The sequence below is a fragment of the Oncorhynchus mykiss genome, chromosome 3 (genome assembly GCF_013265735.2).
Source record: "Oncorhynchus mykiss isolate Arlee chromosome 3, USDA_OmykA_1.1, whole genome shotgun sequence".
In the NCBI taxonomy this organism is placed as follows: domain Eukaryota; kingdom Metazoa; phylum Chordata; class Actinopteri; order Salmoniformes; family Salmonidae; genus Oncorhynchus; species Oncorhynchus mykiss.
The window spans coordinates 14,147,664-14,166,675 of NC_048567.1; the positions used below are offsets into that span (position 1 = coordinate 14,147,664).

A 19,012-nucleotide genomic window follows, 5' to 3' on the forward strand; every position below is an offset into this window, starting at 1 on the left:
GAACACGACAACAGCATTATCAACTGGTTAAACCACTGGTCCAAATCTGTCATGGAACATTTACTATTGCTCTTTGTGTAGCAAAAAAGTGTGTAAATGAATAAATGCATTCCTTTAATAACAAACTCAGCAAAAAAGAAACGTCCCTTTTTCAGGACCCTGTCTTTCAAAGATAATTTGTAAACATCCAAATAACTTCACAGATCTTCATCTTAAAGGGTTTAAACACTGTTTCCCAGGCTTGTTCAATGAACCATAAACAATTAATGAACATGCACCTGTGGAACGGTCGTTAAGACACTAACAGCTTACAGACGGTAGGCAATTAAGGTCACAGTTATGAAAACGTAGGACACTAAAGAGGCCTTTCTACTGACTCTGAAAAACACCAAAAGAAAGATGCCCAGGGTCCCTGCTCATCTGCGTCAATGTGCCTTAGGCATGCTGCAAAGAGGCATGAGGACTGCAGATGTGGCCAGGGAAATAAATTACAATGTCCGTACTGTGAGACGTCTAAGACAGCGCTACAGGGAGACCGGATGGACAGCTGATCGTCCTCGCAGTGGCAGACCACGTGTAACAACACCTGCACAGGATCGATACATCCGAAACATCACACCTGCGGGAGTTTATTTTATTTATTTAAATTTTTATAGGGACAGTGCACATTTATCAACGTTTCAGTAAAAGTGCCGGTTTTAGCCAGCCGACTAATTTTCAACCGCAGTCCCTGGGAAGGTTATTAAAAACAATTACAATATAGACAATAGCAACATAGGACAAGCAAGACATAGCATACATACATAGCAACATAGAACAAAAAGCAGCAAGACAAAATTCATAAAAGCAACAAAGTGTTTCCACACCTCACAAGCTACAGACAACAGACAAAATGGAAAGCGGCAACACACAGCTAGGGACCATGTTCACAAATCTGATTGACCTTTAGCCATGTCTTCAAGCATTTTGTGAAAGTGTGATATATGGTGCAGTTATGTGTGTCTGATTGCGTGTATTTCAGACATGGGAAGCTCTCACAGAGAAAACGGATAACTAAAGGTGCTTTTCCTTAAGGGAACTATACAGTCACCTCTCATGGCAGACCGTGTGGATCTTCTGCCATATGTTTGGGTTTTCTGTTTAACAAGAGGGAGAGGTACAGGATGGCAACAACAACTGCCCAAATTACACCAGGAACCCACAATCCCTTCATCAGTGCTCAGACTGTCCACAATAGGCTGAGAGAGGCTGGACTGAGGGCTTGTAGGCCTGTTGTAAGGCAGGGGCTCAGCAGACATCAACGGCAACAACGTCCCTATGGGCAAAAACCCACCGTCGCTGGACCAGACAGGACTGGCAAAAAGAGCTCTTCTCTGAAGAGTCATAGTTTTGTCTCACCAGGGGTGATGGTCAGATTCGCGTTTATCGTCGAAGGAATGAGCGTTACACAGAGGCCTGTACTCTGGAGCGGGATCGATTTGGAGGTGGATGGTCATGGTCTGGGGCGGTGTATCACAGCATCATCGGACTGAGCTTGTTGTCATTGCAGGCAATCTCAGCGCTGTGCGTTACAGGGAAGACATCCTCCTCCCTCATGTGGTACCCTTCCTGCTCATCCTGCCATGACCCTCCAGATGATTTCCTGCAAGACAGGAATGTCAGTGTTCTGCCATGGCCAGCGAAGAGCCCGGATCTCAATCACGTCTGGGACCTGTTGCACGTCTGGGACCTGTTGGATCGGAGGGTGAGGGCTAGGGCCATTCCCCCCAGAAATGTCCAGGAACATGCAGGTGACTTGGTGGAAGAGTGGGGTAACTTCTCACAGCAAGAACTGGCAAATCTGGTGCAGTCCATGAGGAGGAGATGCACTGCAGTACATAATGCAGCTGGTGGCCACACCAGATACTGACTGTTACTTTTGATTTTGACCCCCCCTTTGTTCAGGGACACATTTTTCAATTTCTGTTAGTCACATGTCTGTGGAACTTGTTCAGTTTATGTCTCAGTTGTTGAATCTTGTTATGTTCATACAAATATTTACACATGTTAAGTTTTCTGAAAATAAACGCAGTTGACAGTGAGAGGACATTTCTTTTCTTGCTGAGTTTATATTCTAAGGCAGGGGTACCCAAGTCATTTTTGCGTCAGGGACCCCTTTTTTGATAGCAAAATCATCAGAGTCCCCCTCATAATATCATAACACAATTCCTACTAGTCAGTCAGTCAGTCAGTGTTACATGATGCAGGGCTGCACCTGAGTGAGTCTCTGTAACAGTAAGTTCAGACAGTTATCTTCTGGAGTAGTTACAGTATCTATAGTCCACAACAACAGGTCTTAAAACCCAATCAGATGTATTCAAGCCTGGTACTTTTTTGTTTATTTATTAGGACAAATCATACTCAAATCAACTATTTGTTATTATTGACGTCATTGACGTTATTGTTGTTATTGACGTTTTTATTCTGATACCTGTTATTTTTGTACTGTTCTTTTATTCTATTGAATGAAAGGTTGTTGCAGTTTTACTACGACTTCTGCAGTGGCTTCTGCAGTGGCATGGCTTAACTAATCAACTCTCAGGCCATGGGAAAAAAACATTTTAAAGGCTACCCTGTCGGCATCAGAGAGAACATTTTGTAGTTATAAAGCAAATTTCCTGCAATTCAAAATATGTTGCCTTGGGGCAGAGATATTTTTTTCAGTTTTAAAGCTAATTTCTTGCAATTTAAAGCTAATTTCTTGCAAGTTTTTACCCTGAAATGGTATTGAGATATAACAATTAGCAGCATTGGACCTTTAAAGCTTTGATTACAGTGCATTTATGTAAAAACACCCCCAAAAATTTGGGGAATTCTGTAGTTTTTAAAATAATTGATACTGTGGCGTATCAATATCCCTCCGCATCACATCTCCCAATTAATTGTATTTATTTTTCTTACATTTTTCTTACAACCTTTATTTAAACAGGGAGTCACATTGAGATAAAAAATCTATTTTATGATGATATTACAGGGTATTGTATGTGTTAGTGGGAGCACTAACATGACATTAATTATGTGCATAAATAGGGCCTCCCGGGTGGCGCAGTGCCACCAGAGATTCTGGGTTTGAGCCCAGGCTCTGTGTGATTGGGAGGCTCATGGGGTGGCGCACAATTGGCCCAGTGTCGTCCGGGTTAAGGAGCGTTTGGCCGGCAGGGATATCCTTGCCGCACTAGCGGGCCAGGTGGAGAGCACGCTGACCAGGTCGCCAGGTGTACGGTGTTTCCTCCAGCACATTGGTGTGGCTGGCTGGGTTGGGTTGTGTTTCGGAGGATGCTTTCAACCTTTGCCTCTCCCGAGTCCGTACGGGAGTTTCAGCGACGAAACAAGACTACCAATTGGATATCACGAAGTTGGGGAGAAAAAAGGGGTAAATATATATATATATATATATATATATATATATATATATATATATATATATATATAAAATAATGGATTGGTAACTACTACCAATTGGATACCACGAAATTGAGGATAATTTTTATTTTAATTTTTTTTATTATATGCATAAATGATGACTTTGGGCAGCTTCCCTGTATTAAGTATCAATCTAACCAATCTAACTGGTGATAGCCAGTGCCGGTCAATACTGCCAGTACAACAAGGGTGGTGATTAAAATGAGTCAAAACATTCTTGTGGTGAGTATGTGAGGGTCTGAAGGGTAGCAGTTTATGTCATCACCATTACTCATCACCCTCACTAGATGTGGGTTGATATCATGTTATAGACTTCTGGCTTCACTAACTTCTTGCCTTAGGAGGGGGACTATGTGATATATATACTATCTGATAAGGTGACATATATGACGTGACTATCCCCAAACGCCCTGACCGTCTGTGAAAGCCCAGACGCAGAGATGTGGATGGAGGATGCTGATATGAGGGGCTGGGTTTATGTTGGGACCCAGGCCAGGGTTCCCAGGCTGTTAGTTGGTCACACAGGGTCTGAGGAGGTCTCTGTGTGACGAAGCAGGAGATCACTACCACTGGCAGCTGGTTCAAATGATCCCTTCCTCCTCCACCCTGTCTAGGCCTCCTGCCCTGCGTCTGGGAGGAGTGCTCTCAGCTGGCAGCCCAACGAGAGACATACTGCTCCCACAGTAATGTGACTAAACGGAAAGATGTGGTGTGTGTGTGTGTATTGCAAGTTTGAGGGTCGGATCTATCTCCTTCCCATCACCACCTCTCCATCAAGGTTTCAAAGTCATTCCATATCAATAGTCACCCACTTTGATACCAATGGAGCTGATGTTCTCAACTCACTGTGGACGGGATGACAACGCACAGTGAAGTGCTTTGCGGCCTTGTGAGAAGTGCTATGTAAATGTAATCATATGATCGTGATTCTCATTACTGTCATTAGTACCACAACGACCTCATAATCGTACGAGATGCAGAGAAACCAGTAGATGTTGAGTTCTTACGTGAATCGTGTTGTGAGGCATGACAGATGAAGACAGCAAGAAGGACAAAGGTGAAATGCGGACAGAGAACACGCATTGTAATGCAACTGAAATGGACTTCCACTAGTTTTAACTACCCCTAACTACCACCAAAACGCAACAACTGCTATGGAAACAACGCTACTTTTCCCACCCAGTGAGAGTTACGATAAAACCTCCAGGTTTGCCTCTCAGAGTTGGAAAAGGAGGAGGGGGGTGGAATATCCTGTAAGATTACACCATTTCTCAGAGGTTATTTTTGTCATACTGTATTTCAACGCCTCTAGCTAAGGGAGTTTCCTCAGGCTGGGGAGCCTATGGACTGTCTGGGAGTTCCTCAGGGTTGATTGGGTAAGGTAACAAACTGCACACTCACTTGGTGAGGTCACAATCCATTACTGGAATCATCGCAAAAACAGTTGTCTTGGTTCCAACTACACTGATTCTTTCTATGGGCTGAGATGCTTCTGGACAGGGGACAATTGGCATGACGTAAACTTCTGGCTGTAAATTGTTTTTCTGGTTGAAAAGACGTCAGACGTTATTACACCCAAAATACTGTACATATTTTATCACGCCGACATCGAGATGTCTGGGAAATATGTCATATTTTATCACGCCGACATCGAGATGTCTGGGAAATATGTCATATTTTATCACGCCGACATCGAGACGTCTGGGAAATATGTCATATTTTATCACGCCGACATCGAGACGTCTGGGAAATATGTCATATTTTATCACGCCGACATCGAGACGTCTGGGAAATATGTCATATTTTATCACGCCGACATCGAGACGTCTGGGAAATGTGTCATATTTTATCACGCCGACATCGAGACGTCTGGGAAATATGTCATATTTTGATTGGTATCAGGTCAGAGAAGCAGGTAAAGAAGTGTTTTTCTGGTCGCTAAAAAGACATTTAAAAACCTTATTTTACAACAACCTGACCATGAGGTCTCAAAAGATGTCACCCTGATGATATAATTGTATTACGACCATGCTTTGTGCCAGTCAAGTTGAAGGAAAGGCCTTTGTTGTTGAGATGAAAAGGGTCAGGCTCCAAGATACCAAAACATAAGTTGGCATGTAATGCATGTCATTTACAAAGCATAATCCTTTCCAAACGATGACGGACACACAAAAGCAGCCAAATCGTCCATCAAATAAAGAGACCTTGGTTCCTTCATCAGGCTCATCTGTAAAAGAGACCTTGGTCTCAGCTTGACTCCCTTATAAAAGTTTAATACAATTTGAGGGTCCAGTCCATCATCATCTGTTAGGATGTACTGGGAATCATCATCTGTAGAGTACTGGGAACATCAATGGGGACTTCAAACAAAGCCAAGTTCCAGGTTTACCTGATGTGATTACATAGAACTACCTTTTCTCTGGTAAAATGACAGTAGAAGTCAGTGATGTGACCTCTGTCAGAGTGATATAGAGCCCCATGAGGATGGAAGCTACAGGTGTGGTCGAGGCTGGGGCAGGCTCTAACGTTGGGCTGATTTGTGACATATATTCATCTTTGCGATATTGGTGACTCTAAGTTAAGGTTAATGCTCAATGATAAAATGCTGCGATCATGTGGTGTACAGGGTTGTGGTCAAAGTCAATTCATGTCAACTCAATGAAAATTGAGGTACTTTTTTTCAATTATTGAATTGAATGCGTTTGATTGAATGAATCTACAGTTTATGACTGAAGTAAAATGCAAGGGGAGGCATGTAAGCCGAATAACACCATCCCAACCTTGAAGCACAGGGATGGCTGCATCATGTTGTGGGGGTGCTTTGCTGCAGGAGGGACTGGTGCACTTCACAAAATTGATGGCATCATGAGGCAGGAAAATTATGTGGATATATTGAAGCAACATCTCAGGACATCAGTCAGGAAGTTAAAGCTTGGTCGCAAATGGGTCTTCCAAATGGACAATGACCCCAAGCATACTTCCAAAGTTGTGGCAAAATGGATTAAGGACAACAAAGTCAAGGTATTGGAGTGGTCATCACAAAGCCCTGACCTCAATCCTATAGAACATTTGTGGGCAGAACTGAACAAGCGTGTGCGTGCAAGGAGGCCAACAAACCTGACTCAGTTACACCAGCTCTGTCAGGAGGAATGGGCCAAAATAAACCCAACTTATTGTGGGAAGCTTGTGAAAGGCTACCGGAAACTTTTGACTCAAGTTAAACAATTTAAAGGCAATGCTACCAAATACTAATTGATTCTATGTAAACTTCTGACCTACTGGGAATGTGATGAAATAAATAAAAGCTAAAATAAATCATTCTCTAGCATTATTCTGACATCTCACATTCTTAAAATAAAGTGGTGATCCTAACTGACCTAAGACAGGGATTTTTTACTAGGATTAAATGTCAGGAATTGTGAAAAACTGAGTTTAAATGTATTTGGCTAAGGTGTATGTAAACTTCCGACTTCAACTGGATATAGTAGTGATTTTCATCAAATTTGAGATTCTGCCTTGGTTTCTCCATTAACTCCATAAAATCCAGCCGTGATTGAGAGTCCCATAGGGAGGCGCACAATTTGCCCAGCGTCGTCCGGGTTTGGTCGGGGTAGGCCGTCATTGTAAATAAAAATGTGTTCTTAAAACTGACTTGCCTCGTTAAATAAAGGTTAAGAAAAACTAAATAAAAAGAGTGTTTGGTCCGGTAGGTGGTCAAAAAGCCACAAACCACAACAGCATATCATGAAGTGGAAAATTTGATTCCAGGTTTGATCAAATCTAGAATACACTTCCAGCTAGGAGGCCCCTTGATGCATCACCCATTGCCCAGACAACTGAACAAACCATAGGAAAAAAATACACCCTCAGCGCCTGTTAAATGGCTGGGTTAAGCGATGAGTCATGTCTGTATATATTTAGACACACACTGAGGGTTTATAACGCCAGTAACGCTCCGCCTCTCCTCAGATCATGTTCCCTCCATCATGGTATGGTCAGTGTCACAATAGTCTCACAACCACCTAGCCAGAATACAGTGAACTAATAATACAGTAATACTCATGAGCCACATCAAGTTGACAATACTGTAGCATAACTTTGTCTGCCTCACCAGGGCAAAATAAAGTTTTATATTAAACACAATACAATAGATTACTTTGTATTTTCTAAATCGCTTAAACCATTCTTTAGATCTATCTTTTTCAACCAATGAAGGGGTTAATTCATACAATAGTTTTAATCCATATGTCTGTCACAGTTAATGATCAGTTAACAGTTAACAGTTAACAATCCGTGTCTAATTATTTTTTTGTTAGGGTTAAGGTTAGGGTTGAGGGTTAGGGTTGAGGGTTGAGGGTTAGGGTTGAGCCGGGATGTGGAAATGAAGCTAGGGTTACGGTAAGGGTTGAGGCTAGGTTAGGGTTGAGGTTTGAGGATTTCTTAATTAAAAAGGTCACATTATGTATCACATCGAATCTGTCATAACAGTAAGGGTCTTTGAACAAGTAAACATGTGTTGAATCTGTCCCATAAAGCATTCCCTGGTCTCACCATGCCACAGTATGTGGTGATGATAGTAGCCTAATCATTGTCATTATAACAAATACTGTCTTACATCAGGAAGGTAAGGCAACCGATCTTAATGACTCCTGCCTTAAAGCACTGAAGTTACAGATATTAACATGTGCTTATCGCCCTCTAGTGGTGAAACCAGCTAAAGACCGATTGCTCGTTTTTATTGCAGTAGATAAATCTCCCGCACTGGGCACCTTGAATCTGGATCGTCTTCAGCTTGCTCCACATCACTCTTCTCTTTCTTTATCGACCACCAGTGCAGAATCCTGTGACAACCAGGTACACAGATGAGTTAGTCCAGACGAGAGCTTCTCCGTGATATGTAAGACTATACCCATGTCTAGACTAGGATATCCCCTTGGTAATATCTGTAATATACACATGACATAATGCATAAATAAAACAGCTCTGGTATGAGTGCTGAATTGGGTATGATGGCCATCATATGAGACTAGATATGTATAATTTTTGAGGGAGAATCTAATATTTTTGGTCTTATTGGAGCTCTAAGTGTTCATATCATTTTAGGCCCCAAGAAATGAGATATAGTGTCACAGTTACATAGCAAACATGAACCTCATTACTGTTCTGGAAACTAGATATGAAAGGATTTGAAACTGCCTGTCCGTATTTGACAGGGACAGCCCTTTCTCTGGTTAAGTCACATTCAGATTCAAACCATCTTTATTGGCAGCACGGCAAAAAAGCAATCCGATGCTGTTAAAGCAACATGGCTTTAATACAGCAATAAGGCCTGAAGAGGCACCGTATGGTGAATATGCCACGGCTAAGGGGTATTAAGGCACTCTCTGCGTTAATAACCGTCTATACTATAGCCTATAGAATAAAAATGATTGTCTCCATCTGTGAGGGAGGAGGGATACTAACACTGTCAAAGGTCTATCTACAGCTCTGTGCACAGTGCCTTGCGAAAGTATTCGGCCCCCTTGAACTTTGCGACCTTTTGCCACATTTCAGGCTTCAAACATAAAGATATAAAACTGCATTTTTTTGTGAAGAATCAACAACAAGTGGGACACAATCATGAAGTGGAACGACATTTATTGGATATTTCAAACTTTTTTAACAAATCAAAAACTGAAAAATTGGGCGTGCAAAATTATTCAGCCCCTTTACTTTCAGTACAGCAAACTCTCTCCAGAAGTTCAGTGAGGATCTCTGAATGATCCAATGTTGACCTAAATGACTAATGATGATGAATACAATCCACCTGTGTGTAATCAAGTCTCTGTATAAATGCACCTGCACTGTGATAGTCTCAGAGGTCCGTCAAAAGCGCAGAGAGCATCATGAAGAACAAGGAACACACCAGGCAGGTCCGAGATACTGTTGTGAAGAAGTTTAAAGCCGGATTTGGATACAAAAAGATTTCCCAAGCTTTAAACATCGCAAGGAGCACTGTGCAAGCGATAATATTGAAATGGAAGGAGTATCAGACCACTGCAAATCTACCAAGACCTGGCCGTCCCTCTAAACTTTCAGCTCATACAAGGAGAAGACTGATCAGAGATGCAGCCAAGAGGCCCATGATCACTCTGGATGAACTGCAGAGATCTACAGCTGAGGTGGGAGACTTTGTCCATAGGACAACAATCAGTCGTATATTGCACAAATCTGGCCTTTATGGAAGAGTGGCAAGAAGAAAGCCATTTCTTAAAGATATCCATAAAAAGTGTTGTTTAAAGTTTGCCACAAGCCACCTGGGAGACACACCAAACATGTGGAAGAAGATGCTCTGGTCAGATGAAACCAAAATTGAACTTTTTGGCAACAATGCAAAACGTTATGTTTGGCGTAAAAGCAACACAGCTGAACACACCATCCCCACTGTCAAACATGGTAGTGGCAGAATCATGGTTTGGGCCTGCTTTTCTTCAGCAGGGACAGGGAAGATGGTTAAAATTGATGGGAAGATGGATGGAGCCAAATACAGGACCATTCTGGAAGAAAACCTGATGGAGTCTGCAAAAGACCTGAGACTGGGACGGAGATTTGTCTTCCAACAAGACAATGATCCAAAACATAAAGCAAAATCTACAATGGAATGGTTCAAAAATAAACATATCCAGGTGTTAGAATGGCCAAGTCAAAGTCCAGACCTGAATCCAATCGAGAATCTGTGGAAAGAACTGAAAACTGCTGTTCACAAATGCTCTCCATCCAACCTCACTGAGCTCAAGCTGTTTTGCGAGGAGGAATGGGAAAAAATTTCAGTCTCTCGATGTGCAAAACTGATAGAGACATACCCCAAGCGACTTACAGCTGTAATCGCAGCAAAAGGTGGCGCTACAAAGTATTAACTTAAGGGGGCTGAATAATTTTGCACGCCCAATTTTTAAGTTTTTGATTTGTTAAAAAAGTTTGAAATATCCAATAAATGTCGTTCCACTTCATGATTGTGTCCCACTTGTTGTTGATTCTTCACAAAAAATACAGTTTTATATCTTTATGTTTGAAGCCTGAAATGTGGCAAAAGGTCGCAAAGTTCAAGGGGGACGAATACTTTCGCAAGGCACTGTATGTGAGCTGGGACACTGACACCGAGGGCATATAGGGTGTATACAAAAGGTGCTATCTAGAACCTAAAAGGGTTCTGTGGCGTTCCCCATAGAACAGGGCCGTTTCGGGATTGCACGTTTTGTTTTTTGTCCTAACACTACACAGCTCATTCAAATAATCATCTAATCATCAAGATTTTATCATTTGAATCAGCAGTGTAGTGTTAGGGCAAAAACCAAATGTGCACAGCTTGGGGTCCCAAGTTTGGGAAACGCTGCCTTTGAAAAAACGTTTTGTTTCCAGGTTAGAACCGTTTTAGTTCCAGGTAGAACCTTATTGGGTTCCACATAGAACCCTTTCCCCAGGGGGTTCTACACGGAACAAAAAAGAGTTACTGAAAAAGAAAAGGAGAGCCGCACACTCTAGGAGCAACATCGTTTCAACAGCCAAGATGTCTTCATCAGGATTCTATCTGGAACCAAAAAGGGTCCTTTTATGGGAACAGCCAAAGAACCCTTTTGGAACCCTTTTTTCTAAAAGTGTACTTTGTATGTGGGCAGTGAAGGGTATATCTGCAGTACTGTACAGCTCTGTTCACTTACCCCAGGGAGAGGAAGAGCAGCAGCAGCAGAGAAGTCAGACAGGCCGTGAGGAGAGAGGGAGGGGGGAGACGGAGGAGGGCAAGGGACCATCCACCAGGCACAGTGACAATTTGGCCCCCTGGAAGCAGTGACAGATCAAATATCTCCTGCAGCTCACTGTGGCCTACAACCACCTGGGGGATGACTAGGTCAGGGGGGGGGGGGGGGGGGGGGGGATAGAGAGAGAAGACAGGTGGACAGGGTTGAGGAAGGGAGTGGGGATGGAGAGATTGAGGGAGAGATAGAGATGGCGGAGAGAGAGGTCAGAGACTCAGAGCACAGAGAGATAGATAGAGGAGATAACAGAGAAAAAGAGAGGAGATACATCGACTATAAAGATATATACAAAGATGTGTGGTTAAGCTCTCTGGCACAAAATGACCACCTTGCTACACATTGATGGTGAATGGCGAGTCACCACCAAACAACACATAGAAAATAATATGGGACTTGAATGAATGTCTCTCTACAACACTATCATTACCTATGAGGTGGTAGTAAAGTCTGACTAAGGAGCGCTGGTCAGAGTAGATCTCACACTGGTATGTACCCTGGTGTCGCAGACCAGCTGAGGGGATAGAGTAGAGCCGGTCTATCCCTACTGTCACCTCCTCAAACTGATCCACCTGCTGGGTCCTGATCTGCAAGTCAGGGGACAACATGACTGCACAATCCTCTGATCTTCTCTCACTACAAAGGAATCATGTCTAAATGGAAGTTTCAGGAAAAGGGAGGGTTTTATAATATGACTTTAATAATTCAGCTCATCGTTTTGGGAGAGTTTCTCATCTAAAGACATACTTGGGCCCTGATTGTGAGGATTTGTAGTGGGTACTGTATAATGATGGACATGCTAGGGCTAGGCCATTATCTCCAGCATTGGCACTCTAAGGATAGGAGAACTAGCTACATCCCATAACATCCACTGACCTCCTCTGCAAACCTCCAGACCACTTTCATTTCATAAGGCAGGGGAAAGGGGACGTCACACCTCATCTGTGTCCGGTTGTTCTCCATGACTGTGATGTTTTTTGCTGTAGACACACACACACACACACACACACACACACACACACACACACACACACACACACACACACACACACACACACAGTGAAACTCTCTCACCTTGTGGTGAAGCTGTTCTCAGGGGGCAGCAGACAGTGGCAGTCTGAGTCTTCTTAATGATAATATTTAAATACAGCCTCTAGCGGGGTGCACTGGAAGGGATGATATGCTGAACAGTAATTGTGCAGCACTGGGTGGATATGAATACCATGGTGTGTGGGAGGGGACTGTCACCTTACATAAAGAAACCAAGGATTTAAAGGGTACCTTGGGGAGGCTGTCTGTGCAAAAAAATCATCAGACTTCACTGCTAAGAACATTTCAAGGATGAAAGACACCAAGTGGATGTTTTCATGAGGGGAAAATGCACTTATGTAACGTATAGCCTACACAGACAGAACTACATACACAGTCCTACACAGACAGAACTACATACACAGTCCTACACAGACAGAACTACATACACAGTCCTACACAGACAGAACTACATACACAGTTCTACACAGACAGAACTACATACACAGTCCTACACAGACAGAACTACATACACAGTCCTACACAGACAGAACTACATACACAGTCCTACACAGACAGAACTACATACACAGTTCTACACAGACAGAACTACATACACAGTCCTACACAGACAGAACTACATACACAGTCCTACACAGACAGAACTACATACACAGTCCTACACAGACAGAACTACATACACAGTCCTACACAGACAGAACTACATACACAGTCCTACACAGACAGAACTACATACACAGTCCTACACAGACAGAACTACATACACAGTTCTACACAGACAGAACTACATACACAGTTCTACACAGACAGAACTACATACACAGTCCTACACAGACAGAACTACATACACAGTCCTACACAGACAGACCTACATACACAGTCCTACACAGACAGAACTACATACACAGTCCTACACAGACAGAACTACATACACAGTCCTACACAGACAGAACTACATACACAGTCCTACACAGACAGAACTACATACACAGTCCTACACAGACAGAACTACATACACAGTCCTACACAGACAGAACTACATACACAGTTCTACACAGACAGAACTACATACACAGTTCTACACAGACAGAACTACATACACAGTCCTACACAGACAGACCTAAAAGGACAGTCCTACACAGACAGAACTACATACACAGTTCTACACAGACAGAACTACATACACAGTTCTACACAGACAGAACTACATACACAGTCCTACACAGACAGACCTAAAAGGACAGTCCTACACAGACAGAACTACATATACAGTCCTACACAGACAGACCTACATACACAGTCCTACACAGACAGAACTACATACACAGTCCTACACAGACATAACTACATACACAGTCCTACACAGACAGAACTACATACACAGTCCTACACAGACAGAACTACATACACAGTCCTACACAGACAGAACTACATACACAGTCCTACACAGACAGAACTACATACACAGTCCTACACAGACAGACCTACAAGGACAGTCCAACACAAACGGACCTGCACAGACAGTCCTGCACAGACAGTCTTTTAACACAGACAGTCTTTTAACACAGACAGTCTTTTAAGTATTTTAACCAGGCATTGGGGAGATGAGGGTATTTGAGTTATGAAAAAAATCGGTGTGAATGGTCAATAGATTTGATGTGGTGGGGTTTTGTTACTCACTTGGACAGTCAAGTGGGAACTCACAGGAGTCATACTGACAGGTGATGCAGTTGTAGACATAACCAGTAGTCTGAAAACCTGAGGAACCCATGGGAGGAAATGCAACACATGGCCTATACATTTCTAGAACAAGGTAGAATAGAAAGGAAATACCATAGGAATTCAATAGGAAATTAAATATATTTAATACTTCGTATAACATGTCTTAGTATAATTATTTTAACTAACTATTATATTGACAGCAGGTATTACAACTACCTTGCTATCATAGATTGATTCATAGAATAGTTGGAATCTTTTTAACATGTTGAGGCCATAGCTGAGCAGAGCTACTAAGAGTTCATGAGATTAAACAGGAAGGTCATGCGAGGAGGAACACTTGAGGAGGAAACAGTCACTCACCACATGGAGGGAAACATCCAGAAGCTGGGTAGAGATAATAGGGGGAAAACAAAAAAAATTACAAGAAAGAAAGAAGAGGCAGAGAAAACTATTTAAGCAACAACAACAAAAACATTTTTACTGATGAACATCGACATGACAAGTTGTCTTGACTTGATTGACATGGTTCAGTGTAGAACCAAGTATATCGTTAGACTGATAAAAGTAATATACAGAGCTATACAGAGTCCATACTATACAGAGTCCATACTATACAGAGACCATACTATACAGAGTCCATACTATACAGAGTCCACACTATACAGAGTACATACTATACAGAGTCCATACTATACAGAGTCCATACTATACAGAGTCCATACTATACAGAGTCCACACTATACAGAGTCCATACTATACAGAGTCCATACTATACAGAGTCCATACTATACAGAGTCCACACTATACAGAGTCCATACTATACAGAGTCCATACTATACAGAGTACACACTATACAGAGTCCATACTATACAGAGTCCATACTATACAGAGTCCATACTATACAGAGTCCATACTATACAGAGTCCACACTATACAGAGCCCATACTATACAGAGTCCATACTATACAGAGTCCATACTATACAGAGTCCATACTATACAGAGTCCATACTATACAGAGCCCATACTATACAGAGTCCATACTATACAGAGTCCACACTATACAGAGCCCATACTATACAGAGTCCATACTATACAGAGTCCATACTATACAGAGCCCATACTATACAGAGTCCATACTATACAGAGTCCACACTATACAGATGACACGTTGGGAAGGTAAGGTAAGAATGAAGACATTTCTCTGATGCTACTTACCCCATGGCAAGTAACGGTCTGGATATGAAAGAAAGGTTCTGAAATATGGTGTGAGGTAGTAGTGAGGAAAAGGAAATACAAGGGAGAGAAGGCGATTATGTCTCACCTCTAGGCAGTTTGAAGGCAGCCGCAATGAAATTGTCTGCAGCTGTCAGTAACCTCTCGTCATACACTGTGTCTGATGGATAGAGAGAGAAGGAGGAGAGAAGGAGAGAAAAATATATCTCAATTGCTACATCCAGTGTAAAACATCCAGTGTAAAACACCGCCCCCAGTGTAAAACATCCAGTGTGAAACACTGCCCCAGTGTAAAAAATCCAGTGTAAAACATCCAGTGTAAAACATCCAGTGTAAAACATCCAGTGTAAAACATCCAGTGTAAAACACTGCCCCCAGTGTAAAACATCCAGTGTAAAACATCCAGTGTAAAACATCCAGTGTAAAACTTCCAGTGTAAAACACTGCCCCCAGTGTAAAACATCCAGTGTAAAACATCCAGTGTAAAATACCCAGTGTAAACCATCCAGTGTAAAACACTGCCCCCAGTGTAAAACACCGCCCCCAGTGTAAAACATCCAGTGTGAAACACTGCCCCAGTGTAAAAAATCCAGTGTAAAACACTGCCCCCAGTGTAAAACATCCAGTGTAAAACATCCAGTGTAAAACATCCAGTGTAAAACACTGCCCCCAGTGTAAAACATCCAGTGTAAAACATCCAGTGTAAAACATCCAGTGTAAAACATCCAGTTTAAAACACTGCCCCCAGTGTAAAACATCCAGTGTAAAACATCCAGTGTAAAATACCCAGTGTAAACCATCCAGTGTAAAACACTGCCCCCAGTGTAAAACACTGCCCCCAGTGTAAAACATCCAGTGTAAAACACTGCCCCCAGTGTAAAACACTGCCCTCAGTGTAAAACATCCAGTGTAAAATATCCAGTGTAAAACACTGCCCCCAGTGTAAAACATCCAGTGTAAAACACTGCCCCCAGTGTAAAACATCCAGTGTAAAATATCCAGTGTAAAACACTGCCCCCAGTGTAAAACATCCAGTGTAAAACATCCAGTGTAAAACATCCAGTGTAAAACATCCAGTGTAAAACACTGCCCCCAGTGTAAAACATCCAGTGTAAAACATCCAGTGTAAAATACCCAGTGTAAACCATCCAGTGTAAAACACTGCCCCCAGTGTAAAACACTGCCCCCAGTGTAAAACATCCAGTGTAAAACACTGCCCCCAGTGTAAAACACTGCCCTCAGTGTAAAACATCCAGTGTAAAATATCCAGTGTAAAACACTGCCCCCAGTGTAAAACATCCAGTGTAAAACACTGCCCCCAGTGTAAAACATCCAGTGTAAAATATCCAGTGTAAAACACTGCCCCCTGTGTAAAACATCCAGTGTAAAACATCCAGTGTAAAACATCCAGTGTAAAACAAGGGAATCAAAAAGCATGGGGATGTAGGAAAGTTTGAGAGAGAGTTATACAGTACATTTACATCTTAGTCATTTAGCCGAAACTCTTATCCAGAGCGACTTACAGTTACAGGATTACAATTGAATCACCCTGTTGCAGGGGTACTTCCCTGCAAAGCAGGAAATGTAAAACATGTTGTGTATTTGAGGTTTTAATACTTCTGAAGTTTGTACTTTACACTTTGACATTTCAGACTTGTTTATACCTTAAATGTATCAACCCCTACACAAATGTCCATTCATTATGATCCACATATTAATTCACATTTCATGTTGCTACAGGATTATTTTCCTGCTGTAGCAAACTGTCTCAAATGATGACCCTACATCTGCAGAGGATTTATCTTAAGGTAGCTAGGTAAGACAACCACATCTCACAGTCATACCTAGTAATGGTGGTTGTGTGCATCAAATAAAATGTCCATTCCATTCTTGGAAGGCAAAGTGTTTTTTTCTGATCAAACTTTGAACATCCATGACTGTGATACAGTATGCAGAAAACAAAATCCACCGTAATAACCTAACTCTCTCTCCAAAAGCAATTATTTAATGTCATCTCCCAACACCATTAGCGGTGAGGAAAGCACATGAGGAAAGGACTATTTTGTTGGGAGTGACGCAGACAGCAGGACTTGTACCATCATTCATCTTCTTGTCAAATTCCTCCGCCATGGGCATGATCTCAGCATTTAGGATCTCCTTCAGCTTCTGATCATAACCTTTCCCTGAGAAATACAAAGTTCCAAGTTCTTATCATCCTCTTATTTTATAACCCATCTAGGAAGCCAAATCACAGTTCCTAAATAAAACAGGATCAGTTTTCTCACCAACTCGTCCTGCCTCAATCACTTTCTGGTTGTTATTGAATATATTCTCTAGTTTTTTAAAGCACGAGTCTACATTTCGAATGTTGTATTCGGTGAGGACGTGTCCCCAACACAGACGTATGCTGTCTTCAACCTCCACAAAGCACTGATAGCAGCTAGAAGAGGGTTTGAACAACGTGCTGGCATACAGAACCCACAACCCCCACTCCCACATCTTCAGGATGATGTGCTGTCATGTGGGAAAAGTTGGTTGAGGTTCCAAAACTTACTGTATTGTTGAATATGAATGTATGATGTCATAAAGGATGTCACTGAGATACAAGATATTCACATAGAATTCTAATTCAGATTCCATGGATATTCCATTTACATGACACACTAAATGAAATGCTGTGTCTTTGAGCCCATGGTGATTTGTGCAGAGCAGATGTTCATCTTCACTTGAGGTGTAAGTGTCTTTAAACCACTCCACTTATATCTGACAATGACAGTGTAATACATGTGAAATGCTCTCCCACTTCATGACTAGGTATAGGAAGAGCACCAAAGCCTTCTCTTTGCCCGTGTCAGTTTCAACTACCTTTCTTCTCAATTCCATTGTCTCTGGTCCCCTCTCTCTGCTACCACAATGCACCAGTTTTACTGCAGAGCAGAGGGATGGAGTGAGGGAGGGAGGGAGGGAGGGAGGGACGGACGGAGGCAGGGAGGGGGAGGGAGGGAGGAAGGGAGGGAGGGAGGGAGGGAGGGAGGGAGGGGGGGGGGGAGGGGGGAGGGAGGGAGGGAGGGACGGACGGAGGCAGGGAGGGGGAGGGAGGGAGGGAGGGGGGGAGGGAGGGAGGGAGAAAGGGAGGGAGGGAGGGAGGGAGGGGAAACTAGGGGGGGGGGGAGTGAAGAGAGTTTAAAATGCTCATGAAACCGTAACAATACAGAGTAGAAGTTTGTCTGTGAAGGAGCCAAAACAAAAATGAAAGAAGACAGGCTCACTGGTGGTCTGGAGAGGGAGAGGGAAACAGAAAGGGAAATAAACCCTGTGCAGTGGAGGACACTGAAATTATTGAGATAATGAGTGATGGAAAAAAGTGCCAATCCCTAATTAATGAGCGAGAAAGAGAGGTTGAAAAAAAGGATAAAGACATGGAAGAGAGAAAAAGAAAGATCATGAGACAACAGAGAGATAAAGGATAACAGAGAGAGAGAGAGAGAGAGAGAGAAAGAGAGACTACCAATCAAGCCCACTGCCTCATCACATCCCTTATCCCCTCCCCTCCCCCCACAACCCCCACTCTCCCCATCTCTCTCTCTCTCTCTCTCTCTCTGTGTCTCCATGGTAACCAGACAGGGTGCCTAATACACCAAGTTAATATATTTCCAGTGGCATGGTGAGCTGGGTACTAAAGCATTCATCTGTCTCCACACAGACAAGCTAATCAATATTGGCCAAGAGTCTGCTCCAGGACTGCCAGAGTCAG

The 19,012-nt window shown here is 42.6% G+C and overlaps 1 protein-coding gene across 1 annotated transcript in view; it reads right to left on the minus strand.

Moving 5' to 3' along the window:
• Positions 1 to 1,164: 1,164 nt before the first annotated feature.
• The window catches only part of LOC110510806 (sperm acrosome membrane-associated protein 6), a 43,479-nt gene continuing 25,631 nt past the window's right edge, over positions 1,165 to 19,012 (minus strand). Inside the window, exons 4-11 of the mRNA XM_036975413.1 lie at positions 15,347 to 15,418; positions 14,385 to 14,408; positions 13,983 to 14,060; positions 12,129 to 12,232; positions 11,683 to 11,839; positions 11,160 to 11,343; positions 8,232 to 8,303; positions 1,165 to 1,642 (exon numbers count right to left, since the gene is read on the minus strand). Of these exons, the coding sequence (XP_036831308.1) occupies positions 1,513 to 1,642; positions 8,232 to 8,303; positions 11,160 to 11,343; positions 11,683 to 11,839; positions 12,129 to 12,232; positions 13,983 to 14,060; positions 14,385 to 14,408; positions 15,347 to 15,418 (821 nt within the window). The 3' untranslated portion in view covers positions 1,165 to 1,512. The remainder of the gene's footprint in view (positions 1,643 to 8,231; positions 8,304 to 11,159; positions 11,344 to 11,682; positions 11,840 to 12,128; positions 12,233 to 13,982; positions 14,061 to 14,384; positions 14,409 to 15,346; positions 15,419 to 19,012) is intronic.